The sequence below is a fragment of the Epinephelus fuscoguttatus genome, linkage group LG16 (assembly GCF_011397635.1).
Source record: "Epinephelus fuscoguttatus linkage group LG16, E.fuscoguttatus.final_Chr_v1".
NCBI lineage: Eukaryota > Metazoa > Chordata > Actinopteri > Perciformes > Serranidae > Epinephelus > Epinephelus fuscoguttatus.
The window spans coordinates 24,398,204-24,418,174 of record NC_064767.1 but is presented as its reverse complement, the minus strand read 5'-3'; the positions used below and the strand labels follow the sequence as shown (position 1 = coordinate 24,418,174).

At 41.1% G+C, this 19,971-nt stretch overlaps 1 protein-coding gene across 2 annotated transcripts in view; it reads right to left on the bottom strand.

Moving 5' to 3' along the window:
• The window catches only part of LOC125903851 (collagen alpha-1(XIX) chain), a 139,923-nt gene that overhangs the window by 7,965 nt on the left and 111,987 nt on the right, over positions 1–19,971 (bottom strand). For both annotated transcript variants that reach the window (XM_049601011.1, XM_049601012.1), the window contains 14 exons: positions 18,413–18,457; positions 17,376–17,426; positions 17,157–17,201; positions 15,118–15,144; positions 13,860–13,913; positions 11,344–11,388; positions 10,978–11,022; positions 10,818–10,880; positions 10,343–10,378; positions 8,728–8,772; positions 8,065–8,208; positions 7,035–7,101; positions 6,789–6,926; positions 3,353–3,430 (listed from right to left, as the gene is read on the bottom strand). In XM_049601011.1, coding sequence (XP_049456968.1) covers positions 3,353–3,430; positions 6,789–6,926; positions 7,035–7,101; positions 8,065–8,208; positions 8,728–8,772; positions 10,343–10,378; positions 10,818–10,880; positions 10,978–11,022; positions 11,344–11,388; positions 13,860–13,913; positions 15,118–15,144; positions 17,157–17,201; positions 17,376–17,426; positions 18,413–18,457 — 883 coding nt within the window. The remainder of the gene's footprint in view (positions 1–3,352; positions 3,431–6,788; positions 6,927–7,034; positions 7,102–8,064; positions 8,209–8,727; positions 8,773–10,342; positions 10,379–10,817; positions 10,881–10,977; positions 11,023–11,343; positions 11,389–13,859; positions 13,914–15,117; positions 15,145–17,156; positions 17,202–17,375; positions 17,427–18,412; positions 18,458–19,971) is intronic.

The following is a 19,971-nucleotide window of genomic DNA, read 5'->3' as shown; positions in this document are numbered from 1 at the left end:
TGTTGACGTGGAAATCAGTCCACATTGCTTCACTCTCTCTCATATGCTGTCCATACAACACACAAACAAAAAGACCAGTGACAACATGCTCAGTGCGATGAATCCCTGTAAGCCTGTAAATAAATAAAATAAAAATCCCCTGCAGTCCAGCCACAGGAGTGCCCATTACATCCGTCAGACCAGTCACAGCTCCAGGGAGCCCCACCTCCTCTACAGTCATACAAAAGGAATCGTAGGAACAGCCTTGTCCTTTCCCTGCCTCTGAAAACACAACTTGCCCTTTTCATCATTGTCACATCCATCTCCTGCTAAACTGCTCTCACACTATCTGTCCAAAGTGCTGTGGTGGTTTGTACTGTCACTAACAGAGCAAAGGTGCACAGCTATTATCAATTTTGTTTTCTTTGTAAAATCTCTTTGTTCACTTGGCAACTTTAGATGGCTCTCTTGGACTCTATTTAAAGATGGAGGACATGACAGCTCCCCAAAAGTGAAGCCAAGACATCTCGATCACCCTCTGGTGGCTGGCTGCAATATAGGTAATAAAACCCGCCCTCTTGATGTTAGCAGATGGATCAAGGGTCAAACTAAAACTCAATTTTTTTTTTTGGGTAGCTCTTATCATGCTGATGTTTGTTCAAGTGTTCTTTTTTTTTTTTTTTTTATAAATTTGGTTTCAATTAGTTTTCTCATGCTATAAAAAGGGGGTTTGACGACATGATTGACAACTGTGTCTACCAGTTGGTGTGCTCATGATCAATGGCGCTTCTCACGATTGGTTGGTTGGGTATACACCCAGGAACTCAATACTGCAGAGACTGCTGCTGTGCACACTCTGGCTTCAAATGATGTCACAAGCCTGTATCCAGGATATCTGGCTTCATTTTTGTACAGTGGGAGGAAGTGGAGATGCATTATCCATCTCTATGTACAGTCATTGGTAGCTACTTATAGCTGCTAGCTTGATGCTGCTAATTAGCACTACAGGCGAGCATGACATCAGCACTACCAAAGTCTATTAGAGCACAAAGAGGTCACACTAGTGTTACTTGAAATTACTTTAATTCACTGAGATATTCCCAGCCTTTTGCCATTGTTATAACATCCTAATGAGACCCACTGAAGAATCTTCCCTATGTGACTCATACGTCTCCAAGAACCTGAGGTGGTCCATAGGGAACCTGCTCTATGTGGAATTCAACAGCTTCAAGCTGTCCCTCATTATGATGGCCAAGTAACGGAAAGTTTGGTTGGTAGAAATAATCTCCTGTTGTATAGGGACTTGTTAAATCAATGTAGTGGCCCTGCACACTCATACTGTAGGAATCTGTTCAACTTTTCAACTATTTCCAAGATGTGTATATAGCTGAAGTCTAACCCCACCAGTTGTTCCGAAGGTGCTTCCTATCACGGTGCGTCCCAAGAGATGTCTTTCAACAGCCGTGATTTGTCCTCTCCAGAGGACAGCCCGGTTCCCTTTGCCCTACACATGCATTATGCACATACATAGTTGGATAAGTGACTTTAGGGTGCAATGATATACTCCTGCTGTCACATGCTGGAAGTCAGTGAGGTAATCCCACTTCTCATCACTCCCGTCGGGGTACTTGGAGTTATTTTTTAGTTCATAGGAGCAGGGGACAAGCTGACTTCTTGGGTTGTGTTCAGGGAAACTTTTGTTCAGGACATCACTGAGCTGGGCTTCTTTTTTACAGAACAAATGTCATTGCTCTGTCACTGCAACAATTTGTCCTCTACTGTGGTCCCATTTGTATCACAGCAGTGGCTGAGTTTTTAGAAAACATAATGCCATCTGGGAGTTGTGTTTATCTCCAGCATGCTGAGATATTAAATGAAGGCTGAAATCGAATTTGAGGTTTGAGGCTTAACAGTACAAAAGTTCTCAGATATTATTGTGAGATGCGCTACAACTCCCGCCTTTTGGTAGACAGGTATGAAAACTGATAAACTGATAGATATGGCGAGAGGACTATCAATGAAGTGCGGGTCATTCTGTGACAAATGTGGTATAATTGAACTATGACTGCCAGGAGTGCTCTTTGAATACTGAACTTCTGTATGATTTACTGGTCTATGGCTGATGGTTCTTGAGTGGTTCTAAAAATCATTAAAATCAATATTATGTTTACACTGCTTAAATTCAAGACTTAGAATTAAGATTTAAAGCAGCATTAATACATTTTTCACTACTGGGAGGCAGCACAACAAGCTGTAAACACAACAATGACATTACAAACACATTATGGCAGATAAAGAGCAACTGCTGCAGTAATTTGGAGTTGTGTTTTCACCTGATGAATCTAACTCCACATTTACTCACATTTTAGCTCTGTTTTGGTCTCCACCAACACCTAAGGGAAATATCTCTTTTAAGCAGCATAATGCCACTCCATGTTCACCAGTGTCTCCAGTTTGGCATTTTGGCCATCCCTATCCCAGCTTTTTGGAGCCAGAAGTGACCATATTTGGACAACAGGATGGAGCTGTGGAGGAGCAACAAGTTGACTGACTGACTGGCTGACTGACTGTGGTGACACCTTACAGACAGCCTGTCACTCAAAGAGGCCTTTAAATTTGCATGACTTCAGGCCTAAATAACATGTAAATGGGTGAGTTACATAAAAAAATTCACCCTCCAAACCATTGTCATGAAGGTGGAAATTAACTATATAGATTAAACATGTTTTTTGTACCAGGCTGGAAAATTGTTTCTGCTGAAGTTGGACATTTTTACATAGGGGTCTATGGTCAGCCTCAAGTGGCCATTCAAGGAACTGCAATTTTGACACTTCTGCATTTGCTAAATTTTTAAGCCCTGAGGTTGCTGCTTGGTTTGTCACAGTGACTGACCTTTTTCATTCTACACCAGTGGTTCCCAACTGGATTTCTCCTTAGTCATTAGATTAAGGTACAGGACACATAATATATCAAGCGTCCTACTTGCATTTGGCCATGTCGTCGAGCTAGTGTGCTGTTTCTGTCAAGTAGCTGTCCGTTAGTCACTCATCTACAGCAGGAAACAGCACTTCAAATTGAAGCTGTACACTGGAAATTCACTATCTTTTAAAGTAAAGTGGGTTTTTTTTTTTTTTTTTTTTTTTTTACAAATTTGACACATACGTGATTCACTTGAGGTCTGATCTACACAGTTATTTGATCCATTGTTAATTTAAACATATTGATATGTGCTGATGTAAGTTGTTTTATGAATATGCAGTCAGTAAAATAGTCTCTGCTTCCTTTCTTGCACGTTGTTTGCTCAAACACTGGGTCAAGCCTCCATTTGACACATCAAAACACATAAGTAACATCAAATTAAGATGTCTCTTACCTGGTGGCCCCATGGGTCCTGGGTCTCCAGGTAACCCCAAACCAAGCTGGCCTCGCTCCCCCTTCTGACCCCTGTACCCTGGAGACAGACATAAAACTCTGGCTGAGTACTAATACTGCAAATATAAAGTGTGTGGTGTCACGTTTACAGAGCGCTGTAGGACAGTTAGTAAGATTAGTACAAATGCCACAACATGTTAAAATCCAACTGTCAAGATGAGGACACATTTTCGCAAACCTTTATATCTGTCCAGGGACTCGTGCAGATTAGCCTTTTGATGATATAAATATCACCAACATGATGGCAATTTCAGGCATCAAGTCTGCACATATTTTGAGAAAAACAGCTTTGGTGATTTGATGTAGAAACTGGCTACTCTGGATTCCCAGTTCCAGTCCCAAACCTTTGAATAATAAAAGACATACTGATATCCTGTCAGAATGGAAATCATCAAACAAGCCATCTGTATGTTGGTCTTCGAAGAAGGAGGCGACGTGGGCTTGTACAGCTTTTTAACAACAACAGGGCCACACGTCTTTGAAGATTTCAAAACAGAGCAAAGAGGCTTTTTTTCAATCGTGGGTCAGATATGTGGGTCACTAAAGGCATTCAGAGAGTGAATAGATAGGCCTAATAAAATGATTTATTCTACTGAAAACAAACAGATGCAGAAAACAATCATGTCTATTTGTTACAACTGGATTCAGAAACATAATTCACTTGGAGAGCAAAAACATGATCATAAAGCTTTTTTTCTGTTTGACCACAGAGAGAAAACTAGAACATCTCATGTTGAAATTATGTCCAGTCTTTTCTCTGATGTGGATTGGCTGTTGTATGATTACCTCTACATTCAAAAACAAGCAGAGATGAACACAAAGACATGCTTAGTTTGGCTGATGAGTAAAAAAAAAAATCAAAGCATTTGCAATAATCCTCAAGTCAGGCCAGCAAGTGCATTGCTTATAACAATAGGCACACAAACATGTTATTCAAAGGCTTTCTCACGCCATGCAAAGCCGGTCGGTCTTTACAGCACACCAAGGAAGAATTTGAGGGGCTGCAAAAATATTTCCCCATGAGGCACTTAAAGTAATGGAGTCTCAGGACCAGCGGTTGCATGGAGTGCATCAGAAACATTGACAGGAGTATCAAGCATCGCACCGCCTGGCCCAAAGGGGAAACGCTTCAACGCTTGCATGTCAGAGAAAATCTCAGAAAAAAGGCTTATGAATGCTCCAAAACCGAGTCTCAAAGAGAGAGGGGCTATCCACACATTGCCGCAATAATGAGACTTCTTTCAACACTCACAGAGCCTGGGGCATTCATTCAGGGAGGAGACGTTCCATGGAGAAAAGAGCACTGTACCTTAAGCAAAAAAAATACTGAATAGCACACAGGGCAATAAGCTTGGGTGGCACGCTGGATTGGTGCACTCTGATAAATCGAAAACGCCATGCTGCGGCTGCAGTTGGTTGAAAACAATTTTTTTCTAGGGGCACTAATGGACAAAATACGTTAATAGAAAATAATATTGCCTAAGAGGGTTTTTCATGATTGATTGATAAGATTGCAGCCCCGCACCTGTTGTACACGGTTGTAAACAGTATTAACAGCAGCATCTATTCATTCATGCTAAGCCTTAAAAAAGAAGAAGAAAAAAACACCTTTCTTTGAGCAGCTGCTCCATCAAAGACCAATTATTGCGGGATGTTTACTGATATTTCCATATTGCACAGCACAAAACAGAGCAGCTCTCAAACACAAGGTTTACAGCCTGATATAATAAAAGACATTTTGTATCAGTCACTATTAATAAATACACAGAAATACAAAATTAAAAATTAATGTTAAAACAACAAAATGTAGAATTTATGAAATGCACTTAAACACAATGACTTACATCAGTGAGTCTTTTCATTACGCTCTCAAAAGTTAAAGATGAATAGAATGATAAATGAGCACTCAATTACAACACAGGGAAGGGAAAAGGAAAAAAAACAACAAAAAAAGAAATGATGCTCTTCAACATGCGTCCTTATGGGTATTCTCTAACAGCTTGAGACTTTCACCCATGTGAAATCAAACCATGAGGAAAAAAAGAAAAGAATGCAACAGAGGGGTTATTTTTCTCCATAAACAAATCATTTTGGCATATTGGAGAAGAAGTCAAGTTGGATATTCCAGAGGAGCACAGTCTCCAGCGGAGGATGACGAGAAATAATGAGGAAATATTACCCCAAACTCTCTCCCCAGCTGAGTGGAGGCACAAGTCAACAAAGAAAAAATTAAGAAGTTGTTGAATTTTTGATTTATCAAGGGAAAAAAACTTTCCTCTTTATTTTCAATAAATATTTATTGCAAAGCTGCATTAAGAATCACCTATAAAACACTCTTTGGAAGCATAAAAAAATAAAACAAGCTAAACAAAATCCAAGACATGTGTAATGCAAACGGCATTAACACAGCACAAATGAGTAGTGGCCTACTTTAGCTACATTATTCATGAAGGAAAGCAGCATTTTAAATTATAGCAGTGGGTTAAAGTGTAAATGGTCTTGAATAATGTGAGGTAGATACAAAGAGAAAGGCCAATGCAGCGGTGCTTTGATCTGCACCAACGCGTAACACACTCCTCCTCTTCAAAAAGTTAAGACACCGTAGTTCTGCTGCGGACACAACACAATTCTAAGCAAGTTTGAGGTATAAAGCCTGACCAGCAAACCATTACTGTTGTATGAGCAGTCGGAAAGTTGTATCAGTTTGATAAAGAGCGTCCACCCTCTTTCCTGACTATGCTCCTTTTCTACTTTAGAAGCTTTCTTTCCTGGAGTGAGATATCAATACTGGGGCTCTTTCCTGTCCACACTGATAATACTTTCTCTTATTCACAGCCAATTCTTCGTTTGTCTTCATATTTCCCAGAGAGCCGCTGTGCACCACACTCCTGGCCTTTCCTCTGCTTCCCGCCCCTCAGTCTGCATTGATATACGGGTCTAAGCAAGAGAAAAATACCCATGAATCCCTACAAAATACATGTGTCAACCTATATTGGTGCCCCCACCCCAAATCCAGCTTCAATATTTCATCCCAGCTCTTTATATACAGAAAAACATCTTTAACTGAAGGCTGTGCGGTTCACTCTAGTTCATGTCAACCTGCAGCTTTATACAATAGTAGATACTGCCCGCTTAATATATGTGTGGTACAGCATATTGTAGTTGGACTATTTGGTGTTTTTAAACACATATGGCGTGTCTACACACATACGGTACATTAAAATTACATTAGATAACAAAGGGTTAATTGATTGTCTCCAATAGTTCTGAGCAATCAAAAGTTAAAAGTGTTATTTCTAATTCCTATTCCAAAAGTGGTTATTTTTCTGAGGTGGTGTTAATGTCCTGCAGTTCAGTTTGGCAGCCTGAGCTCTCACCTTGAGGACCAGGAGGCCCGGGCTCTCCTGGAGGGCCTGGTAATCCATCCTTTCCAGGAGGTCCTGGAGGCCCATGGCCCTGTGAAGCTAAGATCCCTGCAGGTGTCTTCTGCAGCATGGCAGTGCTTGATAGCTTCTCTGCAAGGTGAGAAAAAGAAAAAAATAAAATCACATTCAGAACGCAGGAAAAAAGTGGGAATAAAGACAGCTGGAAAACATGTAAGATTAATTTGGAACAATTTGTACCTTCGAAGACCTTCAACACTTCACGTTTGATGAACACTTTGAGTTCGTCCATGAAGCTGGGATCACTCTGTGGAGTGGAGAAGAATGAAAACATCTTTGATTGATAGTGAACCAGCAACCGAATAGACACAGTAGTTATCACTGCAGGAAAACCAAACTGATGCCTGACATGTATCTCAACTTCAAGATCTCCAGTGCACTGTTTGTGGAAACCATCTGTGTTGAAAACAGTGGCAGTGAGGAAGGATTACTGCTGATTTTTTTCTGTTCCAACGATGCACTGAAATCCCACCTTGCATTATAATAACATATCTGCACCTCAAATCCAGCTAGAAATAAAATAGATTCAGTGTGGGAATATTAAATGAGATATTATGACTCTATAAAGAGACTTCTTGGTGTTACTTTCTGTCCAATTCTATAGTTATGCACTCTGTGCTTAGGAAGAAACACACAGCTTCTCATAACAGCTCTATATGTCTCCAAATATATGTATCATCACAAGAAATATATAACAATATATGCTCTGCCACTCAAACACTGTTTTGAGTTTTCCAGGGCAAATAATAGTAGCCTTGGACCTTGAATCTTTCCAAACAGTTTTCCATCTCTGCTATGAATGTTATATAACTGTTGTGACTGCATACAGTATGTGTAAAATGTCTGTGACACACGGAGGTGTTTTTACTGCTCTGCAGAGCTCTAGTCACGCCCACATATCTCTGTCTTTCTCTCTGTCTCCATCTCTCTCCCTCCCTGACCTTCTGTTGCGCCTGGATGAGGAGTGGGAAGCGTTGAGCAGAAAAAGAGAACAGCAACCTCCCTTGCACAGCCTTGTTTGATGTTTCATGCAGAAATCTGTAGCTGCACCATTTTCCATATGGGGAATGATAACTGAGCTAGTTACACAAGCTCAGGAGGGAAGTGGGCTGATAACGGTTTTAATCATAAGGGTGCGGTGGGGGGTTGGGGGTTGGGGGGGTGTGGTAGTCTTTGTTCGATCAAAGCTATCTGCAAATGTACAACCTACCAAGAGGTGTACATTCCCCAAATGTCCCGGAGGGCCAGGATCTCCTTTTTGGCCTGGTGGTCCGATACGTCCAATCGGGCCAGGATCTCCTGCACGACCCCTCTCGCCTTGTACACCTCTTTCTCCGGGAATCCCTGGATCCCCCTGCAGTAAAAAAGCCCAGATATAATGTCCCAGCTTTATATAATACAGTATTAGTTTAGATCTGGTTGAGTTCTACAGTTTAACAATGAAAACTGCACTTCCTGGCTGCCATAAGCTGCACCACAGTCACTATTTTCAGGCCTGACTCACACAGAGCTGTATGACTTTACTATAACATGCTGAGCACACTGACTCATTTCTCCTAATGTGTCCAGTCAGTCACCTGTCCTGAGGTTTTGTTGCCAACTGTAAAGCTAAAACCTCATTTCACATCCTCTATTTGCAATAGATTACCGCGTAAGTGTGACAGAGCTCTTTAATTTTGCCTTGCAAATACAATAGGAAACTGCACTGAGCGTTAAATGCCTTTATCTAGTGCTTACGTGCTTGTGGGGATTAGTCATATTTGTGCTGAAGTGAAGACTTTCATTACTATTCATCAAAACATTTTTCCTGCATTATAGTCTGAGTCATAAAAACAGCTTCTTTTTAGGAAAAAAAAGGGATGATGCTACTTACACGTTCTCCTTTGGATCCTCTGTCCCCTGTTGCTCCTGTGGATCCCTTAATAGAAGCAGATAAACATATTTTAAGGCTTTGTGGTTACACAAGACAGGTAAAGAAGTAGCATTTGAATAACTGGAGAAAGAAATTATGCTGACCCTGAAGCTTTTCTACACCAAGTACTGATGTTCAGGAGCACGCAGGGGCACACATAATACTCCAATATTGAAATCTGTATATATGAAGCAGGGATTTTTTATTATTTGAACCCATCATATTGACATATTGCTCATATCTACTCTAATATTTGCAGAACTTTCTGTTCTGTTGCATGAAGGAAAAAAAAAACCCAAGAGCAAGCTTTTTTTTTCTTGAATTACTTGACTTTGAGAAATGTACACTTTTCAGATGACTGTGCATTGATTGCTTCTTACTCAGCTCAGGTGTATTGCTTGTATAATATCTCCCTGTACAGTGTTTCACCTTCTGCAATGTCACGGCTCCTCTGCATCACTCCTGTTTCGTTTGAGAAACGCCTGCTTTCCCCCATCAGCTGTCTCTACTGTATGGAGGAGCTGGGGAGAGAAAATACCTGTCTCTGGCTTCGTGTCACAACATCTTGTGTCTTTCAATCCCTCCCTGTCACTCCTCATTGCTTCCCTTTACCGTGCTCACAGCAATACCTCTGGGAGCATCTTTGTATCAATTTCCTGCTGGATTACAGAAGCCATGCAAAAGACAATCTGGCATGATGTGGTTTTAAAACGGGCATCTCTTTGTGATGCCGTTCTCCCCTGCCTGCTTTAATCTGCAGTACTCTGTATTCCCCAATGCCTGATGGGAGGCTTAAATCTATCATCTTGCCCACTGAAATGTGCTTCCCTGAGCATTACATTAAACCTCAAAGCAGTGTGCAAGGAGTGCAGGTAGAAGAGCAAAGCCACCTGCTAGATGGCACTGTTGCCCCACCGAAAAGTCAGGCACCATGGCAGAAAAAACATGAGGATAAAACTGTAGAAGGGCTGTATGCAATGCTGAGATTTTGGTGGAGGAATATTTAATAATGAGAAGAAAACAAACTGTTGGGGTTGTCATTAAAAAAATCTTGCAAATCAGAGAGCAAAACAGTAATAGCCATAGTCAAACCAGTTTGGTATTAGACTGTATAATGTGTTAGTAATGGCTATTCAAAGCAGATCTGTGCTACATGCTGTGAGGCCATTCTGTGTGATTATGAAGTAAATAGTGTATAATATATTTGATCAGTCACCTAAAAGCAGACTTTGCCGCAGTATTTGTTTCAATTTTAGCCAGGTTCAACAGACAGGAAAATGCATATTTAATCGAAGTGTCTACTGGCCTCTATTACAAACATTTTATCATTGCCTGAAAGCATTAACTGTATAATTAGGGTAAAAAGACTAAAAGTCAACAAAGCCTTAAATCTGCAGGATTTCATTTAGTTTTTATCGTTAAAATCTCAAATATGCAAATAGGTTTAATGCACTCAGGATGCTTTACTGTAGCTCGAGGGGTGGGGGGATAAAAATCTGCTGTGCCATCTTTCAGTAGCTCGGCTGATGTAAAGCACTTTCTATAAGGGGATTTGCAGTGCGTTCGCACAACTCACCTTGTATCCAGGAGTTCCATCTTTCCCAGGTCTCCCCTGCTCGAGCAGTGCAACACAAACAAAGACATTTTGTATCAGCTCCCACCTTCGATTGGATCAGCACTGTTGCACTCCTAGTAATCTCCACAGTTAATGAGATATCTCAACCAAGGGATAATGATCCTGATTGCTGTGCGAACACTGTTCCATTGTGCGCTTACAGGGAAAATTACAGAAACCATCTCTGATGGTAATTACATAGAGGATTGTAATCATCTACAGGACAAGTGATCACTAACATAACATATTTATCCATATTGTCCTTGAATCATGTCCTTTTTCTCTCCTATATAATGTTAAAACAACCTGCTGATGTAAAGCAGCAGCGTGTTATTCGAAGCCATATTTCCAGCCTGGACATTGCTAGAAGGTGCTTTGGCAACATGTAGTAGTGATTATATAAGGAAGAGCAACAGAATTCATGTAGCATCCTTACAGGTACACCTTGGGGTCCCTCGGGCCCTGGGAATCCTGTCTCTCCGAGCGGCCCCCTCTCACCCTGTCAGAGAACAGAGACAGCCGATGTGTCAGTCGGTGGTGACAAAGGAAAGACACGTGGATTGACAGCTCAAAGAGAGTTAGAGGCTGAGTCTCACCGGCTCTCCTGGGATCCCTGACTCTCCACGAGCGCCGGGTTTCCCCTGTCAATCACAACACAGGAAGAGAACAGACTGTGTTTGACAGGTCCTCAATGGTGTCATATCTACAGCACCTTTGCAGCCTCCTGTTCATAATATACCAACCAGTCTACTATAGCTTCACAGAGAATCCACTGAACAGACCACAGGCATATATTAATCCAAGCCGTACTGTGTTATGGGACTTGTGTTTTGATGGCTGCTATTCTGTGTGCTTTATGAAACATCATCGACTTGTTGCCAGCAGCGGACTTAAAGAACACAGATGATTCATCAAGGAGGAGTGTGAGTTGGCGTAAATTAATCGAAAAAAGAAATACTTACTGGAGGACCTATTATCCCAGGCGGACCAGGCAAACCAATATCACCCTGAAGGAAACATTGTGTCAGATAGATGACATAGACATATCATAAAGAACATACATAAATCACCTTCAGGCAAACCCATAGATACTGATATCTGTAACTGCCTCAACCTGTGTATAATGGATGCTCCTGGGCTCCTCACTGTTTGGACAAATGCAATGCAGGCAGGCTCAAACACTTTAAACACAAGTCTTTACTTAGAAAAATCACAAACAGGGAGTAATGATAAACAACCTCCTTATGAACTTAAGACTTCTTCATATTTCAACAGCAAACCTTTTGCATATGTCACACCTTTGACAGTATTTCCCTAAAGGATAAATTACTGCGAATGTCACAGAAAATCAAATGTTTCCACCTCTCAAGACACACTCACACACACAGCATACACAGTCACACACTGTCAATCCATACAAATTCAGATGTGGGAAGTTGTGCAGTCGCATGCAGGAGTAGTTTTGTTCCTCTAAGAAACTACTTGCTATTTGTCCAATAGCAGCAGTTCACTGTGCAGACAGTTAAAGACACACTTTGCTGATTTTCAACCACTTCATCCATCATCTGCCTGATTTTTGCTAACCTTAGGGCTGTTGCCCAAACTACTAGGGGTGTAACAATCCATCAATCTGCATCGATATATCAATTAAAAAATCAATGATCCAAAGTCATCGATGCAAAGGGTCATTTTTAGGATCTGCTTTAATTGTGAAAGTCTGTGTCAATGTCAAACAGCGGCAAGCAGATGGCAAGAAGCCAAGAGAAAAACAATGAGGATAATGTTATTTACTCGGGAATAAATCATCAGCGTGGAGATATTTTGGATTTCAGAGAAAATACAGTTCAACAGACAAATCATATGCCATACATAAACAATGCTGTTTCAAGATAAAACGTGACCTCACGTTTCCTGTCTGGTCGGACATCTCACTCTGCTAACATCTTACTATAGTAACACTAGCTGCTAGAGATTCTGTCAGGAGATGCAGTGACTTAAACCAACAGTGAGTGAGAAAAATAATAACATTAGACGTAATTTGTTAAGCTGTGAGTAGAGAAAAAAAGGCCTATGAGCCACTAGGCTAATTTATACAATGTAAACATGCTTAAGCTAAAGGTGACTAGCAAAAAACAATTGTTTTGGTCTATGAACTTTGACAATTATTACTGAGCTGAATTTGATACTTCTGTTAAACGATGTTGTTGTTCGTCCATGTTTTATGGCTGTTGGGAGAAGTTAGCCTTCAGGGCTTTAAACCATATAGACCTTTTAGACATATAGAGTTTTAGGAAACAGATGATGGTACGAGTTAAAATGAAAACATTTCCTCCAGAAAGACCTCTCTGGCAGAGAGCCCTGAAGGTCAAATTATCCCATGTGCTGGTTTATGTGTGTTAATGGAGTCAGTTTAAAGTGAACTTTACTGCACTTAAGCCGTTACAATTACTAACATTCATTATGTGTTGTTTTTATTGTTTATGGCCAAAAGCATAAAAAAAGGAGTGGCAGCTTCTTCTGTAACAGACTGTGTTAAATGGGCAGATAATATCATCTCATATCAATTGCACGACCTTAAATCACTTCAGTTCAAAATCGTATCGTGGCAGACTTTGTAATATCGCCAACTATCATATGATTGTCCAAAGAATTGATGTAATATCGTATCATGATGAAACTGGTGATTTACACTCCTACAAACTACACATTGCACTTCTGCATTTTCATATGCCTGCCACCACGGACTCAAAGAGTATAGATGCAGATTGAGAGAGATACCTGCCCCTCTCCCTCTCAAACTGTGATCAGTCTGTGAAACTAGACAGCACTGATCAAATATAAATCAAGATTATTTCGCTGCATTGCCTAAAATCACCTAAAATGTCTTAAGAACCACATTTTAGTGCCCTGTTTGGCTGTAATATGAGAATTTGTACACTGAAAGTGGGCATACTGTTTCCTGTATTGTAAAACGGATGAAAAAACTGAGATCAAACAATAAAACTAGACAGTGCTGATCAAATATGAACAAAGATTGTGAGCTGTGTTGTCTATTTCTCAAATGTTTTCAGAACCATATTTTAGCTTACCATGTAACTGTAGTTTGAAATTGTGCAGTGAAATACTTCTATAAGTATTACATGAATGCATTGGCTCCAAGTTGTTGTAGCATTACTGTATATCCAGTTCTAAGACCTCAGCCAGAGATTTCTTCAGTCAATATTAGTGATTGAATTCTACACATAATTATTTTCCCTTACAATGACTCATAACTTCAACAGGAATCTATAATGTGTTTCACTTTCACACAGGAACCTTTTTTATATATGGTTTTGTAGCTGGGTATTGCATTTCAGAAATTAACACATCAAGTGGTTTGTACTGAGAATGAAGTACAGAGAAAGCACTTTTTCCCACTTTGTAATCAGGTTAGGTCACAGCAGAAGAGACACTTCTTTGGACCGATACTGTTGCTTACCTTGGCACCGGGTAGCCCTTCAAGCCCTGGTAATCCCATGGCCCCTGGTTCACCCTGTGAGAGAAAAACACACCACCCGCTGCATCAAGACATAAAAGTCACTGCTGATATAGACTAAAGGTTGTTAGTTCCCCTTTTTGCAACCACAAATGATGCTATTTTTGTCTCACAGTCTTCAATGGGAGGGTGAGTTTGGTGATGAGCTACTAAAAGGTGACATGGTATTATTACAAGGCTGTCAGTAAACATTACGCATTAACAAACAAATATAGATCAAAGCTATATAAAGGCGAGTAAATTAAATTCTGCAGGAGCCAAGATTTTGCACATTTTCACCTCTCCTCTTGATATTCTCCGTGACATATTAATACAACCCTTCACGCATCAATATGAAGTTAATCCTAAGAGGACGATACTTCAACCTGAGTGTATTATATTATATGATCTACGACACATGCTGTCACACCTTGTAGGCTACAGATGGGATAGTAAAAGAGCCCCATTTGACAATCACAATCAGACTTGCTTTCTGCACTAAAAATAGAGACCCATTCCCAGTGCTGGAGCAAGTGATGGCCTCTATCTACCTCATCTTGCTCAAGCTGCCATGGAGAAATGCCATTACACAGAATAGAGGGGCACCGGGCGCTGACATAGACGGATTGTGCAGGTAATTGTCACACATGTAGATTGTCATGAATAAGCGAGTGCGACTAAGGGGAGAGTGGGCCAGCCAGAGGATCAGCTGTGAGACGGATTGGGGCAATTCCACCACAGCACTGGAGCTGCTCGCACAATTTATTAAAATGTCAAATTAACATCCTGGTGAAAAATCACTGTGCAACAAAACAATAAAAAATGCAATTGGCCCCGTGAGAATAAAGAATTCAAGTTGATGGGCGAGCGTTGAATTGTTTCCGTGTCTACCTGGATTGTTTGCGGGCTTTAGAATGGGGGGAAGGGCGTTTGAAGTGCAGAGAGAGTTCATAGGTTCCCACTGGCAAGACAATATGGTACAACAGTTTCATATTTGCAGGAGACATGATCATTTTTTCGCTGTGTGTTGGAGTTCTACTGAGAGTGGTTAAGTGCTCAGGCTTGAGGGTGTATTGACTTATGTTGTAGAGAACCACAGAGACAATGATAGAAAGCAACTGGAAACTCTGACTTCTCTATTTTTTGGGCAGCACACACACACAAAAAAAATAGACAAATATTTCATAAAAAATACACTCCAGAATGAAAAGCTTCAACTCACTACAGATCCTTCATCTCCTTTGGGACCCTTGAAAGAAAGAGAAAAAAAGACAGATTACTCCCACGAATGCGACAACCGCCACCATACAAATCATAAATATAGTCTGAAATGACATGTGTATGTTAGTGTCATTAAAATTTATAGCAGTCATCACTGCTTCTCTTGCCTCGCAATTTTTGTCTGTAAATCATGCTTATGTTGTGTTATATGTAGCTGTAGTCTTTCTCAAGAAAGATTAAAAATGATCAGGATCATTTAACCCAGTCTAGTTATCACATGAGCTGTAAAAACACTGGTCATTCATGTTTAAAGTTTCAGTAAGGCAAATAGAAAAACATGAACAGAAAGGGCACTTAACTGTTTGTTTGTTTGTTTGTTTTCTTGTCTTGGTTAGTAGCATAAAACAGCAGAATGACTGTGGTAATCATTAATAATAAGAAAGAGCGAAAAAGTGCAGCTGACAATTGAAACCATTTCAAATATTCAGAATCAATACATATTGATAAAGAAGTATTTTGACAACACTAGTTGTGGTGCTCATTTTACAGGTTCAACAGAAAATGGTTTTTTTTTGTTTGTTAAGCCGACAACACGTCAGTGGGGCTGTAGGGTGGCTAACACTCACTAGTTTGACAACGCCCTTCTAGCCTGCTGCTACCTTTTTAGTGATCCAAGGTATTGATATTGATATTGTATTTTCGTTGTCTTATAAGGAGCTGTTTATATCTACATATGAAGTGGTCCACTTCCATAGTGTCTGCCATGTTGTTTCTACAGTAGCCCAGAACAAACAAATCAAACACTGGTTCTAGATAAAGCCATTCATGTTTTCCCATTGGTCACCGTACTTCTACAACCTCACCGCTACATGCTACAAAATCCTACACACTGGACCTTTAATTGCATGTTTGTTGAAACATAATGTAATGCTGCTGTAGCTGCCTGCCTCCGACTTAGGGCTTCTGCTCAGTCGTAAGCTGAGAGGCAAAGAGAGACAGTGGGGATAAACACCGTGTAGATCCAGGATATTTTCTCATCTAACTTTGCGAATTGAGGGTTAGCTTTGACCTAACCAGAGTTCGTGATTGTTGGAACACTGGAAAGACTAACCAAGATGGTTTTGTTAAGTCTTTTTTGTCTGTTTGCGTCTGTCAAATTTAAAAGAAGAGTGTTTTACGATGAGTTAACAAAGCAATTAATGTAGTCGTAGTTTTATGAGAAACTTGGATTGGTGTGCAGTTGTATTTTTCTATTTTTTTCTGTTTATTGTACTCTTGTTTACAGAGGAGTTGTAGTGGTTGCTCTGAGCATCCTGCCATGTTATCTGAATGGAAATTTCCATTCTACTTTTATTCTATTTCTATAGTGAAGTATTTTAGCATTTTTCCACATAAAAACGAGGAATAATTGGTAAATTGGGCCCCTTGCCCCTCTTCACACTGATGAAGATGCTCCCTGATTGGATGCTCCAGAGGAGCTGTTGGGCTGTGATGGATGCAGTACAGGGAGAAGCATCCTCGAGACTGAGCTGCAGTTCATGTGCATTGTTTGCTGGGGGATATTTGAGTGTCTATTTTTCGTCACCAGCTTCAGTGTTGGTTGTGGTGGATGGATCCCTGCAGGGCCTGTGAATGAATGTCTCCCAGGAGACTGGACAAGATTACAAACTGTCTGATAAGGGGAAGCAGGGGGAGCTGATAAGCAAATCGGGTCACTTCAGCTTGGTGCCGTGCAGCGCAACTGAACTCCTCAGTCCGTTTTGCATGTCAATGATGTTGTGTGTCCTGGGGCGGGTCAGAAACACCTGTTTGAGAGTCAGAAAGCCTCTTGGCCTTCACCAACCACCAGCTCTCAATGAACATGATTGACTGTGATAGGGCCTCAGCAGCCGAGATAACACTGGAGGGCTGGTCAGGTTATTTGTTATTCAGCTCTCCCAGGTTCTGTGGCTCATACAGTATCAATGTGCCTGTGTGCAAGTGTTTCTCCACACTACACTGTAAAGGATTTGCTTCAGGCATAACAATGATTATGCTTACCGGAGCACCAGGAGCTCCAGGGGGTCCTAAAATAGCTCCACCACTCTGAAAAGACATTTTTTTCAATGTTACGACTATATATTTTACAATGTGGGTCAAACACATTTTAACCACAATCACTGATTCTTTTCCTGCCAAGATGACTGAAGGCACTATGACGTGAATACAATGGATCACAATGACATATCGCTGAGTTAAAGTCATTTAAAAAGTCTTTACCTGCAGCTTGTACAGACTGCTCATCCCATTGCCCTCCACATAGGGCACACCCTGAAACACAATCAACACTAAATCAGACATCTCCTCTCTGAGACTCTCCTCACTGTTCTGTGAGTTGTGGGCACCAAGTCTTTACAGAAAACTATACAGTAGGTCTGGAGCAGTTATACACTGTTAAGCCCTTAAAAGCTACATGAGAGAGATCAATAGCTCATTTGGTGATTACACAAAGAGAGAGGAAGAGTGTGCGAGAGAGTGAGAAGTGAAGAGAGGAGGAAAAACAGAGAACAGTAGACTTAATAATCCTTGAGCCGTTGGTGATTCAGAAAACGAGAGTATTTCAGAAATACAAAAGAGCATAGCGATTAAAAGAGATTCGGGTATGAGAACTAGGTAATCTAGTCTTCTTGTGTAGTTTAATAACATAAAAGAATGTTTTTCCCATGATAGATTGGTAGAGGGCAGCTATTGTAAATGTAGAAGGAGTCAAGGTTCTCATTTAGAAGCAAGCGGACGCCTGTGCCCTTTTCAGGCCACTGAGCCATCCCTTGTCCTCCCAGACTGCAGTTTATGAGACCAGGGTGTGGGGGGGCACGGCAGGTTCAAGGGGACGGCTGATGAATTATAGATTTGCCTTTGGAAGTGCTTACTCACTGGCCTTTTAAAGGGTATGAGCATGATTCAATGCCAGTGAGCAGGTCGCCACAATTTCATTGTATTTGTGCTTGTTTGTCAGTTACGTTTTTCTTGTTACACTAAATACTTATAAACTGAGCAAAATGTAAGTGTACTGATGGTCATTGCTGTATGAAGAGATACCAAGGCGAGGTTCTGGCTCTGACCTTTACCTAATCGTGGGAAAAGAAGCTCTTTGAGTTGATTGAATGCTTGCAATGTGCCAAGAGTGCTGAGGTCTGTAACTGGTCGGTAAGACTAAAATAACAATAAAATACATTTAAGCCTACATGTATGACCTTAACAGAGGTTTTAACACTTGTTATCACCATCTGGGTCTTGTTGAGGCAGAGGGAACTTACTGGTGGCCCTGGAAGGCCTGGTCTGCCTGGGGGGCCTTCATTTCCCTGCCAAACACAAACCAGAGCAATTGTTAATAAATGTCTGTGGAAATGGAAATCAAGCACATTATCAAGCACAGTCCAATGCTAATACAATCCACTGATATGGATCCTTATTTGCCAACCCTGAGAGAAAAGAATTTTTCTTTAAGAGATCTTGTTTCCTACACTGAAGCCCTGTTTGCACGGGACTTGTATTGCTTGTGGAACTCTAGTAATTTGTAATAACTTCATCTGTGTGTCATCTGTGATTGTAATCCTGTGCAAATCTGCCAAATCCCTAATTTGTCAAGATTTCCCCTTCTGGGGTGGGAGTGAGTTGCTGCCCCAAGCGACAGAGTTCAAGTGTCTCTGGGGCTTGTTCACAAGTGAGGGTAGAATGGAGTGTGAGATGGATTGGCGGTTTGGTGCTGCATCTGCAGTGATGCGGGCGCTGTGCTGGACCACTGTGGTGAAGAGGGAGTTGAGCCAGAAAGCAATTCAATTTGAATTTCAATTTACTGGTCCATCTACGTCCCAACCCTCACCTATGGTCATGAGCTCCGAGTAGTGACCGAAAGAAAGAGATTGTGGATACAAGCGGCTGAAATGCATTTCCTCTGAAGGGTGGCTGGGCTCAGCCTTAGAGATAGGGTACGAAGCTTGGACATCCAGACGGAACTTGGAGTAGAGCTGCTGCTCCTTTGCATCAAAGGCGGTTAGTTGAGGTAGTACAGGCATCTGATCATAATGCCTCCTGGGTGCTTCCTATTAGCACGTCCAACTGGTAAGAGGCCCCAGGGCAGACCCAGAACACGCTGGGAGGGATTACATATCTCATCTGGCCTGGGAAAGCCTTGGGGTTCCCCAGAAGAAGCTGTAAAGCGTTGCTGGGGAGAAGAATGTCTTGAATACTTTGCTCAGCCTGCTGCCCCCGCAACCCAGCTTCGGATAACTGGTTGAAAATGGATGGATGGATTACCTACCATATTTGGCAACACAGAGGTCATGTGAATCGGCATTCTGATAATTTGACATTGTATTTAGGTTTTTCTTTTCTCCACAGCTTTTCTGCCTCTTTACCGGGTAGGAATTATGAAGGCTGCGTTGGCAATTAAAAATGAAAGTTTTGGCAGGGTGTAGGAAGCTCATCTCGCTACACAGAATGTGTTAACAAAAGCATCAAATCCATCGTACGAACGAACTCTCCAAAGATGACGAGATGCATGCAGTGACAATGTGTAACATAATCAGTTCTGTTTGTTCAACATTAAAAAATAAAATTAAGAAAAAAGAAGGTTAACTCTGTATGTCACCGCTAGTGGTGCTACGTGGTGTTTTTGTGTTGTGTGTTGTGCACATCATGTCCGCAGGATGTCAGTAAATTTGAATAAAATACAGACTTCACTTATCCTGTGCAAATGCAGCACACAAAACATAGACGCATGTGTGTATGTGTGTGTTATAAATTACATAAGATCCCCTGGTAATACTAGTCCTGTGCAAATAGGAATTTTGATTCACATACCAATAATGAAAAG